At 44.3% G+C, this 22,150-nt stretch overlaps 1 protein-coding gene across 1 annotated transcript in view; it reads right to left on the reverse strand.

Moving 5' to 3' along the window:
• Positions 1-22,150, reverse strand: part of LOC138296717 (cytochrome P450 2K4-like) — a 304,271-nt gene that overhangs the window by 176,824 nt on the left and 105,297 nt on the right. The window contains exon 4 of the mRNA XM_069236118.1: positions 16,432-16,592. Within this exon, the coding sequence (XP_069092219.1) occupies positions 16,432-16,592 (161 nt within the window). The remainder of the gene's footprint in view (positions 1-16,431; positions 16,593-22,150) is intronic.

Consider the following 22,150-nt stretch of genomic DNA (forward strand, 5'->3'; position numbering starts at 1 on the left):
ATTCAGTAATTCTGGTGGTAGTAGATAGTCTCACGAAATATGGACATTTCATTGCCTGTAAGAAATTACCCACCTCTAGTGAACTGGCAACTATCTTACTGAATAGAGTGGTTCGTTATCATGGACTGCCAAAAGTGATCCTCTCCGATCGGGGATCGCAATTTGCCTCCAACTTCTGGAAGACATGGTGTAAAACACTCCAAGTGACATCTACCCTATCTACTAGCCACCATCCTCAAACAGATGGTCAAACGGAGAGACTAAATCAGACTTTGAAGCAATACCTACGTGCTTATGCTGAAAAAGCACTTAATTCATGGACATCAATGCTCTGGTTAGCTGAGTTAGCCTACAACAACTCCTTCCACATGTCTACTGGCATTACACCCTTCTTTGGTTTGTTTGGCTATCATCCTGACACCTTGCCCATCACAATTCCTCAAGAAAGTTCTCTCACTCCAGCTGTGTCAGAAATCATTCAACATTTGCATCAAACTCAGAAATCGATTCAACAACATTTAGAAAAAGCCAAAAAAAAATACAAAAAGCATTATGACAAGAAACATTGTGAGGGACCGCAGTATCAACCTGGTGACAAAGTGTGGCTTTCCACAAAACATATAGACTTCAAGAAGAAGCACATGTTCAACCCCAAATTTATAGGTCCTTACACTGTTCTTCAGCAAATCAATCCTGTGACCTATAAACTACAATTGCCAAAATCATTACGGATTCATCCAGTGTTCCATACTTCCCTCTTAAAAAAGGCAGTCCAAAAGGTCCACCCTCATCCAGCTCCTGTTCTAGTACAGGGGGAAGAAGAATATGAAGTCAAGAAAGTGTTGGACTCTAAACTGAGAGGGCGTAACCTATGGTACTTAATTTCATGGAAAGGTTATAGCCCTGAAAGTAATTCATGGGTTTCCGCATCTGATGTTCATGCTCCAGTAATTGTGAGACGCTTTCATCGTCTCAATCCAGATAAACCAGGCCCTAGAGCGCGCCTGGGAGAGGGGAGTACTGTCAACACCAGGACAGTGCGCGCTCTACGGGCATCTAGAATGCAAAAACCCAACACTCGCAAGATAATGTAATTTATGCATTGTGATGATATGTTATTGTTTAACCTTTTGCATTGCAGAATTCCATCCAAAAGATTCATTTTTAAGGTGCTTATAAATACTGTACATTTGCAATGTATTGCTGCAGACATTCAGAGTGTGTTAGGGTGTGGTCCCTTTCCAGGGCCTTCTAGAGACTTTCCCTGCAACATGCCTGGGCGTGGTTCTAGGCTGGGCCAAGACTCTATAAAAGAGAGTCAGCCCAACTTCCAGTGCTCACTATTCAGAGGTCCCGGTGCAGAGCAGCAGCTTCTTCCTGAGCTCCTGTCCCGGCGGCCTATTTGGATTTTCCAGTCTTCTGCACTCATCTCTCATTGGTGATCACTGTTTCCAGGCGGTAAGACGGTGTTTGGACATTTCCCAACACCGTCATTGAGAATTTTCATATTCTTGATTTTAATTCTTAAATGAATAACAGATTACTTGTGTGCTGCCATTTTTTGACATTTGTATGGTGGTTTGCAAATAGGGAGGACGCGCAATTTATTCCATCAAGATTTAACTTCGTTATTACATTGTTGTTCATTGCGCGCTGATATTTCTTGACATGTACATGATGTTTTACGAGTTGGCAAGACGTGCATCTCGTTTCATGAGCATTTAACTTTGTTGTTCATTGCGCGCGCTCTACCTTTTCTTGACATTTACATGGTGGCATTCGAATTGGCGAAACGCGCGATTCACTTCTCGTGTGTAATTCACGCTGTTCATTGTGCGCTACCATTTTCTGGCATTTACATGGTGGCATTCGAATCGGCAACACGCAAGATTCTTTCCTTGAGTGTTTTTTCATGTTATTCATTGTGCGCTACCATTTCTTGGCATTTGCATGGTGGCATTTGAATCGACAAGACGCGCGATTCTTTCCCTGAGTGCTTTTCATGTTCATTGTGTGCTACCATTTCTTGGCATTTGTATGGTGGCATTTGAATCGGCAAGACGCGCAATTCTTTCCTCATGTATAAATAATGTAAATTACTGTGCGCTACTATTCTAAGACATTTTCTTGGTAGCATTTCAAGTTGACACGTTGCATGATTTATTCCTAGAATCTACGTTGTGTGATTTCATGGTGCACAATCCTTTATGGTGTTTAATACTCATATAAAAATCTGCAATGTGCGCAATTCACTTCCCAATGTTTTTTCTGAGATGAACACAACAATACCAGAGTTCTAGATGTAATGCTGTGTGTTCCTGATATATATTCTTAAAAGGAGATTCATATGGTTGTTTAGAAATTGCTCAGAGTGTTTCCTGATTCTCATGCTAAAGAAAGTACTCGAATCTGAAAGTCCTATTTAACTTTTCCTGTTTCCTCCTCAGGCATTCGTTCATCTAAAGCCTAGTCAGTTTTAGGACTATTCTAGGGTTGTTCATGTTTTTCTGAAAAGACGAAGCTTAGAGTTGTAGCATGGTACTGATTTCATGAGATGTAATTTTGATGTTGTGTTTTAACCTTTTGCTTCCTACAGGTCTCCTTCCCAGCTGTTCCCGTCCTAATCCCCTTTTCCCCACTTGGACTCTCTTAGACTCTGTGATAAATCTAATCAGAGTATTGGAGGTGTCTTGTGGTGGAAGTGTTGGGAACGTGCACAGACCCCGAGGATCTGGTGACTCTGACACCTCCCCCCATTCTCTGCAGGCCCCTGCCCCACTCTCCGGACTTCATGGTTTGCAATGCCTTCACACTCTGCCCTCAATATCATCTCTTGGAATGTCAATGGAATCGTCATAGTTTGTTAAGCGTAAAAAGGTGTTCACATATCTCAACTGCAAGCATGCCGACATAGACCTTCTCCAGGAGATGCACCTCACCGTGACGGATGCACCAAACCTCTGACGGGATTCGCTCAGCAAGGTGATACACAGTTGCTGTCCTCTGCAGGCAGCAGATGGCTTGCCGGCTTCCTGGATACCCGAGGTGGCTTTCTGATCTGCAGCTCCCTGCCCCTTGTGTTGCTCAAAACCAAGGTCAAACCTGAGGGCCAGTATGCATTCCCCAAGCTGAAAATTGGCAGGAAGGTGTTATGTGTGGGCTCTGTGTATGCAACTACTGTCCAGAATCTCCCCTTCTTTCTCCAGCTCACCAGGGTCATGACGGAAATAGACACAGCAAACATTTTGATAGGGGGTGATTGGAACCTGGCCTGGGATGCGATCTTGGACTGTTCAAGTCCTATTTACAGGATCCATAATGCAGACCAGACCCATCTAGGGAACATCAGGGAAGACCATGGCCTCCAAGATGTGGGGCACCTTCTAGACCCAGCAGACCGCGAATATATCCACCTGTCCCTTGTTCATGGCATACAATTGTAGCTAGACTTATTTCTGGTGGCCCATCCCTTGCACCCCCTCATATTCGAGGCCAACATCTTTTGAAGGCGCTCTCTAGGACCACTCACCGATTGGCTTGTGGGCCAATCTGGGTCCGGCATGACTGATCCAAAAACCCTGGCGCCTCAACCTAACCTGATACAATCACCTGACGGGAAAGGGACTACTCAAAATGCTCGTCCATAACTATCAAGAGCACAACAAGGGCTCGGTCAACTCAACTCTGAAACTATAGGCGACCATCAGGGACCATCTGATAAGAGACGCTGCCCTCTCCATCAGGGACAGAGAGGAATAGCAGAAGGCAAAAGAAGGGGATACAGACCTTCTCACTTGCACCTATACAGCCCACCCCTCTGATGCCACCAAGTACAGCCTTGAGAGAGCATGCATTGACCTCAACACCCTCTCTACCTCCAAAGTTGAATATGAATAGAGAAAGCAGGTAGCCTTCTGGTAGTGCAGCTGGGACAGAGGGAGCTGAGGATGGCTATACCCGGAATCACCACTGACTCAGGACCCTGGTCACCAAGCTGCAGGAAATCGTAAATGTAATTGCTTCCTAATATTCGGTCCTCTACTCCCCAGAAATAACTCCAAGGTTGGCACAGGAGGCCGCCTTCTTGGACGGCATCCATTTACCTGCCTTATAATGAAAGCAGGGAATTGCTCTGGGGTGCGATCACTAAGGAGATCTCACCGGCCGTCTCAGACATACCCTATCTAGGCCCTGGGGGAGGATGGCTTCCCAGCAGTCTTCTACAGGTGGTCCAAGTCAGAGGTGGTAGATCTCATTCATGAGGCCTTGACTGAAGCTGGCAGGTCGGGTTTCCTGGGCCTGCTATCGAACAGGGCACTGATATTGGTTCTCCCCAAGCTGGGAAAAAAACAATCCTCTGCAGCAGCTACCCTCACATCTCCCTCCCAAACGGGGATGTGAAGATACAGGGCAGCATACTGGCAGCCATCCTCAAACAGGTTCTCTCTTCCCTAACCCATCACACACAGGTGGGGTTCCTTCCAGGCCATTCATCATGCACCCACCTATGAACACTGGCTCACACGATCTGGTTGGCGGTGGACCTGCTAAAAGAGGCATTGGCACAATCACAGGATGGAATGGGACGTGCTCTGAAAATTTGTCCTAGACGAGGACTTCATCTACAGAGTATGCTGGCTCTATCACTCCCCCTCAGTGCAGGTTAACTGCGGTGCTTCCTCTCTGACCCTTTTCTAGTTTGCTGGGGTACACATCAGAATTGTCTGCTCTCCCCCTAAAATTTCTTCTCTCCATCAATCAACCTATCAGGGTTCTTGCAGAGCACGGCTAATCACCTTTTAGGGTCTCAAGGTGCTGGGAGGGTATCTGAAGTTCAGCTGGTGAGCTGGATGGCTGGTTCGTCGAAGGGCCAGGTCTGAGGGTCCTTCCTGGATTGAGGCAGTGAGGGAGATTACCTGAGATGAAGAGGAAGAGATTTCCAGGTCTTAGCAGTGAGGTATGAGAAGGATCCTCCTCGGGCTGTGGTCTTGTAGATCCGTGGGATGGTGGCCAGGGTCATGTGAGCAGAGCAGAGTTGTCTGGTGGGGGTGTAGAAGGTGAGGTGGTGGTTTAGTTATGCGGGTCCAATGTTGTGGAGGGCCTTATAGGCATGTGTGAGGAGCTTGGAGGTAAGGTGATTCCCTTGTTGATAGGGAGCCGGTGGAGGTCTCTCAGGTGCCCGGACATGTGGCACCGGTGGGGGATGTCCAAGATAAGTCTGGCGGCTGCATTCTGGATTTTTTGCAGCTTTTTTTGAGCTTCTGAGTAGGGCAGGCATAGATTGCGTTACCGTAGTCGAACTTGCTGTTGATGAGCACCTCGATGACCTTTCTTCTGGATTCAATGGGGATCCACTTGAAGATCTTTCAGGGCAGGCATAGTGTGTGGAAGCAGGAGGATGAGATGTCGTTGATTTGGTGGTTCATTGAGAAGGAGGAGTCGGTGATGATGCCGAGGTTGCATGCGTGGAGTCACTGGCTATGTCTTTGTACCTGTCAGACCAGACCATGAGTATACACACCACTGGTGTTCCCTCCACGTTGTACCTATATGCAGATGACATCCTGCTCACCCTGTAAGCCCTACCCTCCTTCATCCCGGCTGTATTGGATGTATTTGGCACTTTTTGCAGACATATCTGCTAATAAGGTCAACTGGGGGAAGAGTGAGACCCTCCCATTATCGAGGATCACCACGTACACCACCAAATACACCATGGTATCCATTTTAGTGGACAAATGCCTGTCTTAAATATCTGGGCATCCTTGTCAATGGAGGTTCCGAGTGAATGGTGGCAGACAATCTGGACCTGCTCATGGAGCGCATGCAGTTGGATTTTGCAAAATGGTACTAACTGAACAAATCATTGTGGGGTCTCACTCAGGTGATGAAAATGGTAACCATGGTAACCCTTCCACGGTTCACATATGTGGTGGGCATGCTTCCTCAGCTCACACCACCAGAACATCAGAACCACCAAAAAAGCTGCCTTTCAAGCATGTCTCAACACCAGCACTCACAACAGCAAAGAGTTCTTCACCATCGTCAAAGAGTTCTCGAGCCCCGAGGCAGACACTTCATCCATCCATCCCTCCCAAGACCTCTGCAACAACCTTTTTTTCACTGTAAGATCCAAGACATCTACGAAGGCTTCAGGAACCAAAGCCCGCTAACACCGCTCACCACCACGTACCTTGCACACCACCAGATACTGAACTCCTGGATCCTCATCACCATAGAGAACACCCAAAGGCTGATGAAATCCATTCACTCTGGAGCACCCTCGGTTCCATGCCATCATCACATCTTCAACTTGGCTAGCACCCCCATGGCACCAGAGATGTGCCGAACCATCAACCTATCCTTCAAGACCGCCACATTCTCCTCAGACTGACATCAGTCCGCTACTCAAGAAACCCACCGGTGACCTTTGAGACCTGAAGAACTACAGACCCATCTCTCTGCTCCCTTTCCCAGCCAAGGTAACAGAGAAACCATCAACCAGCAACTCACTGAGTTCCTCGAGAAAAAACATTTTCTGGACCCTTCCCAGTCTGGTTTCAGAAGCAACCACAGCACTGAATCCGCACTCTTAGCAGCCACCGATGACATACGCATCATACTGGACCATGGAGGTGCTATCGCACTCATCCTCCTCAACCTCTCCACTGCATTTGGCACCGTCTCCCACTCCACCCTCTGTGACAGACTGCATGACACCGGCATCTAGGACAAAGCCCTGAACTGGATCAGGTCCTTCCTCACCGAAGAACACAGAGGGTCAGTCTACCATCATTCACATCAGAACCTAAAGACACTTGCTGCAGAGTGCCCCAAGGATCCTTACTCAGCCCGACGCTTTTCAACATTTACATGGCCCCGCTCACTAAGATCACCAGACAACTCAAGCTAAACATAGTCTCCTACACTGATGACACCCAACTGATCCTCTCCCTGTCTGAGGACTCTGCGCAAGCTCAAGTCAGACAAGACAGAGATCCTCATGATCAGGTCCAACCCTTCTGCGTGGATGACTCCTGGTGGCCCATTGCTCTGGGTAACTCCCTCACACCCACAGTCCATGTGCGCAACCTGAGCATCATTCTGGACTCCACTCTATTGATGACCCACCAAGTTAACGCCATCTCCTAATAAAGCTTCCACACCCTCTGTCTCCAGTGGAAGATTTTCTAATGGATAATACATGACACGAGGAAGACGCACTTATCACCAGCAAACTGGACTATGGCAACGCACTATACGATGGCATTACCAAGAAACTTCAATCAAGACTACAATGAGTCCCGAATGCAGCAGCCAGACGCATACTGGACATCCCCCATCACAGCCGAATTTCCTCCCACCTCAGAGACCTACACTGGCTCCCAGTCAACAAGCGCATCACATAAAAACTCCTGATCCACACCTTTAAGGCACTGCACGCCATAGGACTAGCATACCTCAACCACCGCCTCACCTTTGAAGTACTCAACAGATGTCTTAGTTCCTCCCAGCACACCCTTGCAGTTGTCCCCAAGATCCAGAAAAGTACAGCAGGAGGAAGATCCTTCACCCACCTAGCAGCCTAGACATGGAACACACTTCCCCTGAATCTCAGGCAGACTGCATCACTGAAACAGATCAGGAAGGACCTCAAGACCTGGCTCATCGACTGAGCGGTATGCCTACATTCTGTGCGTTGAGACCCTAGGGGTGATTAGCCTCGCTTTACAAATCCTTGATTGATTGATTGAGCTCAACACATCGGCAGTGGGACAATTTCATCAAAGCCTTTATCTAGGGACCAGTGAGGCTTCGTCTCATCATCAGAAAACTCATTGCCCATAGGTCTGCAAGGGGCTCAAGGCTCCTATCTGTGAAGCATTACTGCATGGCCCTACATGTGGCAGAAATGACTTACGTGCACATCTAGGACACCTTCCGCTCTGGGTCATGATTGGGAACAGGGTGTGGAAGGCTCGTCTGGGCTGCTATCTCTCTATCTCCCCAGTTCCAAACCCCATGCTACAGGCAATGTACATAACCTGGCATGCAGCAGGGATCCAAATGCTTACATACCTGCTCTCCCGTGGTGAGCTCAAACCCTTTGGGGCACTGCAAGAAGAATTTGGCCTACTGCTTAATCAGCAGTAGCAGTACACGCAACTGCACCATTGCCTGACAAGCAAACTTGTCCCATAGTCCTGGTCCATTCCCCATTCCCCAGTGCTTTCATACCTTAACATCTGGGGCCTGCTTAAGGACATGATGTCTATATTCTACAATCTTCTGATACAATACCTCTATTCCCAACCACAGGTGGCAAGCCTTAGGCTCATCTTCAGGTGGAGTATGAGGAGGAGGAGGATGGGTGAGAGCTCCTTGAGGCTCTGAGCCGGAGATTCTGGAAGCCCGGTGTCCAGGGCTGACACTGGACACAGATGTGACTCCAGGCCATGGGACTACAGCCTCACTCTTCCTGCTGGTGGTGTGATCATGTTCCGTGTGACATAATCCGTATACTACTGGAATGCTCTGCCATCTACCCTTTTTGGACCGCAGTAGGGTACACACTCCCAGAATCCATGGACATAACCACACCACTCCGGCCCCACTGATCCCTCTCAATAACCGGGCAGACCTCCCCTAGCTGGTGCATCATGCCCGCTGATTACTCACTACTGCCCTCACAAAAGCCAAGATCTGCATTCTGCGGCATTGGCACTTCCCACAAGTGCCATCACACGAGAAATTACTTGTGGCCATGTTCAGAACTGGCTCCTATGAGACGGCAATCTATAACCTCCTGGACAAATCTGACTGTTTCTTCTCATATAGTCTCCCTTCCTGCGGGAGGCCTGGCCCTCCCCCTCTCCTCTGTTATCATATGCCTCCTCACCTACCTCTTCCTTGCTTATTGTGTCCTCCTGTGCTATGCCACCCACGGGCACAGTCCGCTCACGTCATGCTTCCATCCTCCAATTCCTGCTCCCCTCTCTTTCCTATATCATACTGTGTTCTCTTTTCTTTCCTTTCCTCTTTTGCCTCCTTTGGAGGTCGCTCTTCTCCCACCACCCAACCCTACGCCACTCGGACCCCTGCCATTTGGCTGGATTTGTTGTCCCCATCCTTGATAGTTATATTAGATGAACTATCAATGGTTGTATACCTCTCTTGTGTCCATGATCGATGTACAACCCATTACTACCATTGTTTCCCTTGGAAATGGTGGCATCAATAAAAATAATTGCAACAAAAAAAAGAATAAGATAACTCCAAAGTTATTCTATGGGAGAGGCAGGCCTTGCAAAAGTGACAAACTAATTTAGGAGTATTTCACTATCAGGGCATGCAGAACTTAAAAGTACATGTCCTACTTTTTAAATACACTGCATCCTGCCCTCTGGATTGTTTATGGCTTACCCTAGGGGTGACATATATATTAAACAGGTCGTTTTGGGCCCAGCAAAAGATTCAACTTTTCAGGTCAAAATAGCAGTATAAAACTGTACACACAGGCTGCAATGGCAGACCTGCAGCATGTTTAAAGGGCTACGTAAGTGGGTAGCGCAATCAGTGCTGCAGGCCCATTAATAGAATTTAAATTATAGGCCCTTGGTACATATAGTACCACTTTACTATGGACTTACAAGTAAATTAAACGAGCCATTTTGGTGTAAGCCAGTTTTGCCATGTTTAAAAGAGAGGGAGCACAAGCACTTTACCCCAAAGCAGGGGTAAAGTGTGCAGAGTCCTAAGAAGCCAAAAAAAATGAGGTTCAGTAAACAGGAGGGTGAGCGCAAATGTTTGGAAATAGCTCCGCAGAAAGGAGAGTTGATCTCTGTTTTACTAAAGACTGCTTGGGAATTGAACCTGTGATCCCCCTATTCAAAACCTCTAATAAAAATCTGTAAACTACAAACTTCAAACTTTAAAGTTTCTAACTCCCAAACTACCTGTCCTGGCCGGTCAGAAAGCTGCTAGGGTATCTGAGGAGTCTTTTGGCAGTGGGGCCTATTTTTGTGTATACAAGAAATGGTATAGCTCCCAGTACACTATGTGTATCATCTCAGGAAGGAAAACAAATAACATAGTTAATGGTGGTCTCACATAAGAATCATATGTTGACCAGCACAGATAGTAGAATAGCAGAACTGTAGTGAAACAAAGGTATGAAACAAACCCACACATCCCACCTCAAGAGCATAACAAGACTGATTAGTTTCACTTTGGTGACCACTGACAAAAGTCTCTTAACTGTCTTTTTGACATCATCTTCCAGTTTAGTGGTGTTTATCTGTACTACTAGGTCTGTTCCCTGGATTTGTCTCTCCTGTACACAATAGTTTCCAGTACTTTATTCATTCCTTCTCGATCTGGTTTTCAATTATGTAGATTTTGTAGGATGTGTATTTTCCTCTGCTCAGCGTCATGAATCATAAGGCTCACCTTATTGGTAGTTTTCACAGTTTCCATCAGGGTTATGTTAATAATGTCTAAGTAGGTGGATAAGTCTTCTAGTTCTACAAACTCTATTATCATGCTATCCGCTGTTTTAATGATCTCAACTGTTTTCAGTAGGCATAATTTGATATTGTGACTACATACCCTTGGTCACAGTGCTAGAAACTGTTTCCTTTTCATCACAGTGATGTGTGAGTAATCTGTAGGGGCATGCACCTTAATGCCTTCTTAGATGAACAGGCCGCCATTCTTCTTTATTGTCTGTAATATATTTTTCAAATGTTAATGGTTCAGTAGACATGCAATAATCAGTTTTGGTTGCTCCAACAGTGTTGAACTCTTTTGTTTTAGTATGTTCATTCTTTGAAACTCCAATTGTTCTCATTAATGTAAGTTTATCAAAGTTGGCACACAGCCTGTGAAAAAAACCTACCATGTAGTTCTTTCCATCTGCCATACAGATGGATACTATCCTGACATTCCTGTCATCTGCTTTTGTCACTTTGCCTCAATTGGCAAACCTCAATCCTCCAGTCTGGGTATTCAGTCCACTGTCTTTTCACTTACTACAACCTCCTGTTTGTGAAATCTATGCAAGTATGGTTAAAGGCCAATTCATTTCTCATCAATTTTACTTCTGAGGTTACTTTAGGTCAGTTATTTTTAAAAGATCTTATTTTGGAACTAACAAGGGTGACCTCCTTCATTATGGTTTCAAGAGTAGATTCAGACCTGGTTGTGGTGAATATCGGGCAGTTACCAGCTTACCCAGAGAAAAAAGCTTCTAAAAATAAAAGCTGTATTCTTGGTTTAGAAGACAATGTGGGCAAAACACACAAGAAGACAAATGTATACATCAGTCACTATAGTCCCTGTGCCCTGCCAAGTACCACTATACTGAATCATTTAGGTTGTATCCCCAATGAAGCTCTGCTCTAGGCGTTCATATTTTCCATCCTGTTTTCTTTGACTTGTGCTCTAGTAGCCAGGTCCACTCAATTATGGCTACCTCTGTATTTCCAGGATTAAGCATGGATCCTAGCATTTGATACAAAATGTCCTTCACATATGTTGACACCCCGTCCCTACTATAGGGCTAATGAAGTAAAGGGGCCACCTAAAAATGTTCCTCCGGGTGTGTGCACATTCATCCCTGTTCTCTCACCTCAGAGAGAATTGTTGGCCTGTTGGTGCTAATGGAAGGCAGTGTTCCAGAATATGAGCCCTAGTACTTTGTCAAGTGGTATTTAATATCAGGGAGATTTACAGCTAGCATCCATCCACCCAGACCCCGCTTACCTTTTATAGTACGATGTACGTGATACACAGGGTAGAGTCTCAAGCTGTAACACTGATTGATGGTCGTTGGGTGGTGAGTAAGGGCAGATTGTCTCTCCCTCTCAGCTCACCACTGTTCCATTGTTTCTGCATTTGTTTGGGTGAATCTGCTGCATCTTATGTCTTCACTGAGCCATCTCACCCCCCCTTTGCCTTAATTGTTCTGGCCTTTTAACTTTCTCCATGTTCTCCAGAGCAACACCAGTGAGCTACCATTGCATTCAGTGACCTGCCCCACCCCAAGGTTTCTTCTAAATTAGATATCAGGGTATCTATAATTTGGCCCATATCAAAAAGTGGATGAGTGGAAGGTAGCTTTCAATATTAAATGTGACCATCACAAATATTTGGTGTTTCAGTTTGGCCATTGCAATACCCCTGCTGTCTTCCATAATTTTATAAAATATGTGTCTAGAGTCACCCTGGATACCTTGGCAGAAATTTACCTTAATGACATCTTGTTTTTTTTCTCAGAATATACAAGAACATCACAAGATTGAACATTAATCTTTGAGACCAATAGATTATATTTCCTTTGCTTTGTGGTACCTGATCAGGGAATTCAGTTGGATCTCGGTATGTAGAACCCAGTTGTGGATTGGCCTGTTTCAAAGTCAGTCAAACAAATCCAGAAGTGTTAGGGATATGCCAATTTTTGCCAGCATTTCATTGAAATGTCTCACAAATCTTCAAACCAATAACAGGAATGACCAAGAAGAACCACATGTTCAAAATGAAGAGACAAAGAAAATGCCTTATGTCTTCAAAGACCACCTTCTTGGCCAACTGCACCAATCTGAAGGCATCCACATTTTACCCAGTCTTTCTTCGTACAGTTGGTTGCAACTCTCGCTATTGGTAGCATCTTATCAGAAATGTATGATATTCATGCTGTTGCCTATCTTGCTTGCTTGAAAATAATTACAATGTTTGTGATCACAGACTTTTGGCATTTACTTACTGGAAACATTACTTGAAAAGTTCACCACATCCCATCATATTGTGGACTGATCACAAAGACGTGACGTTTCTGGAAAGCAAGAAATGTGCCAACACTCAATTTGTCCATTGGTTCCTTAACAATAATGGAATCTCATATCACATTACTTACAGACTAGGCTCTCTGCAGGGACATTTGAATGCACTGCCATAGCAAGGTAGAGACGAAGAATATGCACCTGAGAATTCTCCAACTATTTTAGCCTTCCAAAATCCTACCCGGTTACAGAGATATAGCTGCTCCAGCAGACAGGACACAAAAGAGAGAGGTTAAACGAGAATGACCAAATCAGAAAAAGAAGGCACAATTGTTTATTTAATGGGAAAAGACAAAGACTGTTCCTAGCAAGGAGCTACAAACCCAGATTACCAAATTTTGCTGTGAAATCCACCCCAGAAAAAAACACAAGACATGGTTTCAGGGACCTTTTTAGGGCTTAATTTAAAGAGGACGTGGGCTATGTAGTGCAGTGTGCAATCTGTGCATAAACTAAGGTAAACTCAACACAAGCTATAGGTCTATTACAACCGCTTCCCATGCTTTAAAAACCTTGGTCCTGCATTCCTATGGACTTTCTGATAAAACCTCTGAGCTCCAAAGAAAATAAAGTACTTTGGCTAGTAGAAGAAAGTGGTTTCACTAAATACATTACCCACAGCAGCTAAACTGGCCAGACAGGTCTTGATGGAAATTGCTGGGCTCCGTGGCTTCCCAAGGTGACAGCCAGGCAGTCCCAGTTCATGCCTGTCTTTTAGAACACGTTATGAACACAGTTGTTATGATCCTCAAACCAATGAACAGGCCAAGAAACTCAATAATTCCATAGAACATTATTTGATGTGCTTTTTAACAAAACATCAGTAAGATCTGGTCTCTAGCGGGGTTTGCATACAACAAGTCTATGCATAGTTTCCTGGGTTTTTCTCCATTTTTGTTACTACTATGATTCCTATGGCATCCTTGAGTGCAGCCTGTCTAGCTTTCATTCATTAATGTTCCTTCACTGCAATCACTGGTAAAATCTCTCTCAGCAGTATATCAATCAGTAGTCTACAATCTATTAAATGCCAAAGCGTCTTATGTAAGATTTGCGTATCAAAATAGAATTCCAGCACCAAGGTATTTGGAAGGGTCACATGTTTAGTTATCTACAGATCATTTAGTCATCCCTGAGCCACATCCAAAATGTGTTGTTCACTCTGTGGGTATCTTTCCCATTGTAGAACTAGTGCATTCTTCAGATGTTTGACTTAAACTTCAAGAAAGTTTCACCCATTGTTTCATGTTTCAGGGATAAACCAGCACAAGGTAATCAACAGATCAGACCTCCTCCAGTAGTAACAGCTGAAGGTCAACAGGAATTTGAGGTACTGACAACTTGAGACTTTAGAACCAGGGGATGTCTTCTTCAAATCTTCATTGCATAAAATGGATATCATGCCTCAGTCTTTCATACATGCCCCTAATTGATTAAAGAATTTCATAAGAGATTTTCCAGTATACAATCAGAGAAGACAGGTGAGGAGTGCAATATCATGCAGGGGGATTACTGTATTGTCTCAACAAGGGTCAGGACATAGCATAAAACTTCAGACCAGACAAGAAATAAGAAAAGCATGAATACACAAGAAAAGATCGAGATCAGAGACTTGGAGGCTTTGGAAGACTGCACAATGGCAGTTGGAGCTGAGATACAGGGGTCGGGTCTTCACGGTAAGTAGGAAGACCAATCAGAACAATGGATAATCTGCACCCAGGAGAATTGTGTGGGAGCAGATTGTCTTATCTACTCGGCTTTAGAGTTTGCTTACACTCAGTTTGTTCAATGTATTTGCATTCCCTTCTCTTTTCTTTTTCCCCGCCTCTCCTTGGTGTTTCCTTCTGCTTATAAGCATCCCACTGTCCTTTCCTGGGCCATCTATACCTAAACCTAATTGGGAGTCTCACTCAATTAAAGCTTCTGCTGGTTATTCTAATTCCCCGGAAGGTTTCTGGGTACTATCTGGATTTGTTAGCAGCACTAGTTACCACTGTTCTACACTCCTTGGAAAATATAGAGAGAGCTAGAGAGATTGGCACAATCCTGAGGTCCAACCTGCAGTGTGCTTCTCTTTTACTCCCTAACTCCCTAACCTCCTTTCATCCTCACACAAAATTTTAGGTTTCAAGTTCATTCAAGTCTTACCCTACAGCTTTTGGTTTGGGTGAAGAAGGTAGATTTGCATCAGGTCTGCATGTCTTGCCCTAGTTTCACACTTCTTCCTACTAATTCCTGGTCAAACTCTATCTGTAGGCACTAACCATAGGCAATTTGCCAGACCAATTATGTCACTGCAGTTTTCATCTCTTCAAAACTGATTTTCTCTCTAAACATGGATCTGTGCTCTGAATTTAGCTGTGTTACTCAGCAGTCCAAAAGAAAAACTGATTATTGCATCACTGAATGTTTCTACATTTGGACTCAAGTCTCTCTTATGCAAATCAAAAAGCTCCAGTGACACAAAGCAGTAGGCTGTAGCCCATAAGGTCTTCATGGGGCTGGATGCCCTTCTGAAATGGAGCAGCTGAACAGGATTTGATGCTGTGGAGAAGGAAATAGCAGGAGTTATCACAAAGTAAGCCTGACTAGCGATGCACCTTGGGCGGATTGGCAAAAAAGTGAGTCCTGGTCTCCTGTCAGCTTTCAGAGCACATTCTGGATTTTGGGCCATTTGGGCACCTTTAGCTCCACTTCCACAGGTCCAGGATTGGGTGGGCACCCCTTGGAGCTGGGACTCACTTCAGGCAGAGTCAAGGTACAAATTAAAAGTTGTTGGAGCTTTTTGTGTCCCTGCTGCTCAGAACAGGAGACCAGCCAACTAGTCCTTTGACTCATTCTGGTAGTCGTGGGTTCAAACAGCAAATCAGGCCTCAAGCAGCAGGGCAGTTCTCTGGTAGCAGCAGGGCTGTTCTCCGAGGTAAAAAGCAGATCTCAAGCAGCAGGATAGTCTCTTTTAATACAAGGTAGACCGTCTGAGTGTCCTCCACAGGTCGAGGAGTGAACTGAAGAGTTGATCTGAGGATTCTATTTGTATACCTGATGCCAGCTTTGAAGAGGAAGAACTTCTGGAGTTCTAGAATTACCTTACTCCCTGTTCAGGCTTCAAGAGTAAATTAAATGTGCCAATTGAGTGTAAGCCAATTTTGCTGGGTTTAGGTAAATGACCATAAGCATTTTAGCACAGTTTAGTAGCAATTAAGTGCACAGAGTCCTAAGGCCAACAGAAACAAATTTCAGCAAACAGGAGGGAGTAGTAGAATGTTTGGGGGTAGACCATCCTGAAGCTTACAGGTCCGACAGTGTCTGTCATGACCTCAAAGGAAGTGGTTACCCTAACTGCAAACGGTGCTCCATATAGAAATGTGCCACTAAGTGACATTTGGTAATTATTATGGAAATTATTATGGTAGGACAAGAAGCAGTTCTGGTGGAAGAAGGTCAAAAGGGGGGGTTCACATGGAAGCCATAAGAACTGTTTTGTTTAGAGAGTTGTTGGCTTAAGAACAGAGTCCAGGGACAGTAACCATTAAGAAGTAGAGACATGGCAAAAAAAACAGCATGGTATAAAGGGTAAGAAGATCAAAATTACCGAAACCATTGGTGATCCGAGAAGTCTAATATTTTCATTGACCAAACTCAGTAGTCGCATGAATGTTGGGTCTTGGTAGTCATACCGTTGGCCAAGCAAGATAGCCACAATAATATTAGCAATAGATGCATTCATTACCATAGTGTTTTCAAACGGCTGCCCTGTAGAGAAAAACACAAGCTCAGTAAGCAATCATTTGAGCTAAAAAGTGTCTTTTTACTATTCCATGGTGGATATAATGATAAAATAAATGAGTAACTATGTTCACAAAAGATAAAGTTTAAAGACCTAAATGTGAGATAATAGAAATGATAAGGACAGCATTCATGCTACAATGATGTCAAAAACAGAAAGTCGAGCAAGAAGAAATAATTAAAGCGAGGTAGGTACATACATTTGTAGCAGGCCATACCATAAAAAATGTTCTACAGCCTCTAGTCGCCTTTACTGAACGGCCCAAAATGCTCCAAGGTGATTTGAAACATATTCATAAGCTATTTAGTTAATGAAATTCACAATGTGATTAATCAGATGAAGGAAATTCAGATACAAGGAGCATATAGAATACAACTCAATACAACCGTCTACAATTCTCATGGAATGAACATATTAAGAAGATTATGAGCATTTTTCTATTTTTATGGGGTATCATGTTGACGGTGAAGTGAGCTATGGTTAACACAATTTCATTTTTGAAAACAAAAATAACACATCACAGCAGCATCAAAGAAAGATATGAACCATTTGTCATTTTTTTTAAAAACATGTATAGTCGGTTGGATTCTCCCACGCCACCCAATCCAATGTTCAGATGCACTATACTGCAGCCTGTAAAGCTACTGATGTGTAGGTGCGCTTTTGGAAAATCACTCAGTTGGGACTTAGTAAGTCCATAGCCAATCCCATACAATGCATTTATTTTACTAATTCATTTTCTGTCACACAGCTAAACACATCACTTGTTGTCACTGGGCATGGTAGGTTCCAAAGTGTTCTAAACAGGCCAGGCCACCCTACTTCTAAAATAAAAGAACTGATCAATAAGACATTAACATTTTTGCTCCCTGACAAGACATATTTTTTTAGCAGATGTCTTGGAGAGCTGTGAAGTTGATGATGGCATTTTCAATGACGTACAATCCTGATTCAAATCTGGATTCAGTAGAAAAAACATTTCAGTTCTTTGATAATGCCTTTAACATCCTGGATGAAGGTGACTCTCCTCAACTTATTCTCATTGTTCTTGCTGTGGCCTTTGGTACCCTAAACCACTTCACTTTCTTTCACATAATAAAGGAGAGAATGGAAGTGCATGTTATGATTGGTTAGCCTCTTACCTATACAATCATCACAAGCAATTAAAGGTAAACACCACTCTATCTACCCATGATCAGGAGACTGCATGAGGTTATGATCAGTCTACAACATTTTTTAAAGTATCTGGATGGAGCAGTTTGCCTCTCTTCTCAGACACTCCAACACTTCTTGTTATCTTCATGATGATGATACGTACCAGAATGTAATGGTGTGGTTTTTGTATAATTATTAATCAGATCAGTCTGGTTTGAGCAGAAAATTGTCTAACAACAATATTACAACCATGTCAGCGAGGCATTTGATGCTTGAACCAGTCTCCAGCTAGTATCTTGAATGACTTTTGATGGTGAGGTGTATCCTTACGTACAAGGGTCCTGATAGATAACAACCCACATTTAATTCTATACGTTTTTACTTGATTTTCACAATGTTTCTAAAAATTATGTAAATTCTCCTCCCTCTCTAAAGTAATCAACTGATTTTTTATAAATTTGAATTGCTTCTCTATGGAAGCTAGGATTATTTTCAAAATCACATGTATTATTTACAAAGCCATTTGCTCCGATGTCTCAAGAAATCTAGCTAAAACACTGAACATCCTAGCTGGAATTCATTCACTTCCAACTCTGATTATGTGCTTCTAAAACTACCCTCATTCCAGGAAAAACTGTCTGTCCCCAGTCATTGTCTGCAGCCTGTAGTACACTTGGTCATTCCCAAAGGTCTCTTGTGTCAAGTCTTCCCACTATCAGGCTGAAGTAGTTTAGGCTGTTAAGAAAAGTTCCTTAAGTTAGACAGACATTGTTTCTGAAGTTTCATTTGGTAGGGAAGGCAAGGTGCATCAGCAGAGTAGCCAGACATTTGTGGCCAAGAAGATAAAATAAATGATCACAGTCTAAGGGCCTGATTATGAGTTTGGTGGACAGGATGACCCATATGCCAAACTTCCAATGGGGAGGTTGCTGCCATACTGGCTACTTCCTCTCGGGGCCCATTACGACTTTCCAGCTGAGTTGACCGGCGGAAATTTAGGTTTCTGCCAGTCAGCCCAGCGGAAATGTGGTAGCAGCATTGTTGCCAGCTCATATTAGAGCCAGCAGCAATGCTGCCGCCTGTAGAGGGCAAAAGCACCCTCACAATGCTCACTGTCTGCAAAGCATACAGTGTGCATTGTGAGGGTGCTGGGCAGGGGGACCCCTGCACTGCCCATGCCAAGTGCATGGGCAGTTCAGGGGCCCCACTGCGGCCCCCTGCACCTGTTCTCTGCTGGTGGAGAACCAGGTTGTAATCAGCAGGCCGGGGCTGACTTTAGCGCTGATTTCGACCTGGACTGCTGTCAGCCCATCGGGAACATTGTTCCTGGTGGAGATGGCGGTCGTTTGGCGGGTCGACTGCCAAAGTCTTAGTTTGGCCGTCAAACCACCAAACTGGTGGTGGTCAGGACAGGTCTCAAGACAACCAGCCTCATAATGAGGCCCTAAGTGTTGGCTGCTTCTTTTACAGTTTATGTCTTACACATTTTAGATGCATTGCTTTTTAGCAGTGATCTTTCACATACTTTTGCTTGCATGATATTATTCTCTGAATATACTGTACGAGTTGCTTGTTTTAGTTAGCCTTTCTCGACATATAATCAATACATTCTGTTCAAGGCTAGGAACACGGTACACTATATTCTAATGCTTATGCTGCTCTTTGGGAGACAGCTTCGGAGATCCAGATATATCATTGCATCAGAGGTGTGCATCTAACATAGTGTCACTTTTATTATATAAGCCAAGCACTGATCCGGAAGTGACAGAGGGCCACTCCAGCTGCAACTGTCCTGAGATGAATGCTGTGTTTGACAAGCAGCTCTGCTGATGCTAATCTACCAGCTGTCTGAGAGGATTACCATTTACACAACAAGCTGACTCCGGACACTGTTCCACAGGTATGGGGTTAAAGCTATCCTCATGGATCTGGCCGAGGCAGAGGGGTACATCCACTATGCTCTCAGTATAGACCTATGCTTATGTAGGAACATCTAGAAATCATTTACCATGGTTGGGTTGTTTATTCTCTTTACCATGTTTGTACTGCTTGTTGCCATGCTTTGTTAAATCTAATTATCACAGCTCTTTCTCTTTATGCAAGACTATGATTGTTTCAATCAATATATTGAAAACTTATATCGTATCTCTCTTGAATTTTTGTCTGGGCATACATGAGAAATACAACAAAAGGGTAAGATCTGTTTCCATGACTTACTTGGGAGTCAGAGTTTCATGTTTATGGTTGCCACAATTACCTTTTACCCCTGTAAGATTGGGGTTTAAGTTAGGCACTGTGAGCTAGCCAGGAATTGGGACAACAACTTCTGATGGTGTGGATGGACTCAGTCCCCTGCAATCTGAAGCTCTGCCATCCCAATAGCCATTCCTATTATCTTAGTAGGAACTGTATAACATGGTACCACCAACATATATAGGTCAGGTACTTAATTAACAGGTCTCCTGAGTAGTTCCTCTTGTGTGCCCAGGATGCCCTATTCATTTTAAAAGGAGACATATGTGGAATTAGGGCTTAAATATTCCTCAGCATTATAGGAACACCTATTTTTGTCTGCACTTTGTACAGGAATATCAAAATTGGGTCCAAGGCACCCTACCACACATTTTAGAAAATGTTAGGCTGGAACCCCTCAGTAATGATGGGGCCACATGGACAGTTTTAGGTGGCTACAAACCATATTCTAACATACAGAATTCAGCTGTGTGGGATCTGGGCCCTTTATATAATAATTTAGTCTGCTATACAGATGTCTAACGCAGTTTGTTATGTGTATGCTAAGAGCTGCCCCAGCAAGTGCTGCTCAAGCTGTCCGACCACAATTGCTACTCCTGGAAATAACCAGTGACTATCAACGTTATTATGGGTAAGGTACCCACCAGACGGGAGGAAATTCTGTTCTCGATTGCTCAAAAAACAAACCAGCTTGAAGTAGTGTTTCTCCATACAGGACACTAGGATAAACATAGGATTCCCACTATGTGCTTGCTACTTGGGATGGTTCCCTCCATAGATGACTGTGCAACATTGGGTACCGTTTTTTCTGCAGTATATGCCATACCTCATGGTACACCATCATTAACTGCTTTGCCTGATGTGTTAAAACAGATTCAGAATGAATATTGGGCTGCCCCTGTGTTAGAAATGGGGTCTTTGATTTGTAGTCAGGTTACCCCCGTCCAAGCAAGGACCCTCACTCTAGTCAGGGTAAGTCACACACAATCCAAATTATCCTGTACCCACCCTCTGGTAGCTTGGCACTGAGCAGTAAGGTTTAACATAGAAGGCAATGTGTAAAGTATTTGTGCAATAAATCATGCAATAACACAGTAGAACACCACAAAAATGCACCACACAGTGTTTTTCGAAAAATATATAATATTTATCTGATAAGATGCAGGTGAAAACGATTAAGATGCAATAAGTATATGTTGAGATATCACTGTAAAAATGATATAAAGTGTCTTTAGTCTCTTAAATGCAATAAATGTCTCTTGCAAGCACAAAGTACCTGGTTTGCATTCGAAATCTCTGAAAAAAACGCAGAGGAGGAGATGCATGGAAAACAGGGAGGTGTGCGTCAATTTCTCGGGCCGCACACGGCGATGCATTGTTTATTTTTCATGCTGGGAAGGCTTTGTGTTGATTTCTGGCACTCGGTCTTGGATCCTCTTTGGGTTGTGGGGTTTTCAGACGCCCCGGGACGATGCCTTGAAATCCAGCGCTGACAGGAAAAAGTCACACGGGCTGCGTCGATCCGGTGGGCGTTGCGTGGAAATTTCTACTGCACGGCAGGCGTTGCGTCGATTCCTCTCTGGAAGTCAGGCTGCGCCATTCCGGCTCGGCTGTGCGTCGATCCAGTGGGCCATGCGTCAATCTTCTTGTTAATAAGTCAGGCTACGTCGTTCCGGTTCAGCATGCAGTGAATTTTTCACCGCAATGCAGGCTGTGTATCATTTCTGGCAGGCTGTGCATCGATTTTCGCCACACAAGGAATTCTTCTTGCAGAGATGAAGTCATTTTGGTCCTGAGACTTCAGGGAACAGGAGGCAAGCTCTAGCCAAGCCCTTGGAGAGCACTTCTCAGCACAGCCAGAGAGCAATAAGGCAGCAGGGCAACAGCAAGGCAGCAGTCCCTCACAGAAAGCAGTCAGGTGAGTCCTTTGGGCAGTTAGGCAGTTCTTCTTGGCAGGTTGCAGGTTCTGGTTCAGGTTCTCTTCTCCAGGAAGTGTCTGAGTTGGTAGAGGCCCTGTTTAAATACCCAAATGTGCCTTTGAAGTGGAGGAGACTTCAAAGAGTGGCTTAGAGGTTCACAAGGTCCCCTTTCAGTTCAATCCTTTCTGCCAGGGTCT

This window comes from Pleurodeles waltl, chromosome 5 (assembly GCF_031143425.1).
Source record: "Pleurodeles waltl isolate 20211129_DDA chromosome 5, aPleWal1.hap1.20221129, whole genome shotgun sequence".
NCBI lineage: Eukaryota > Metazoa > Chordata > Amphibia > Caudata > Salamandridae > Pleurodeles > Pleurodeles waltl.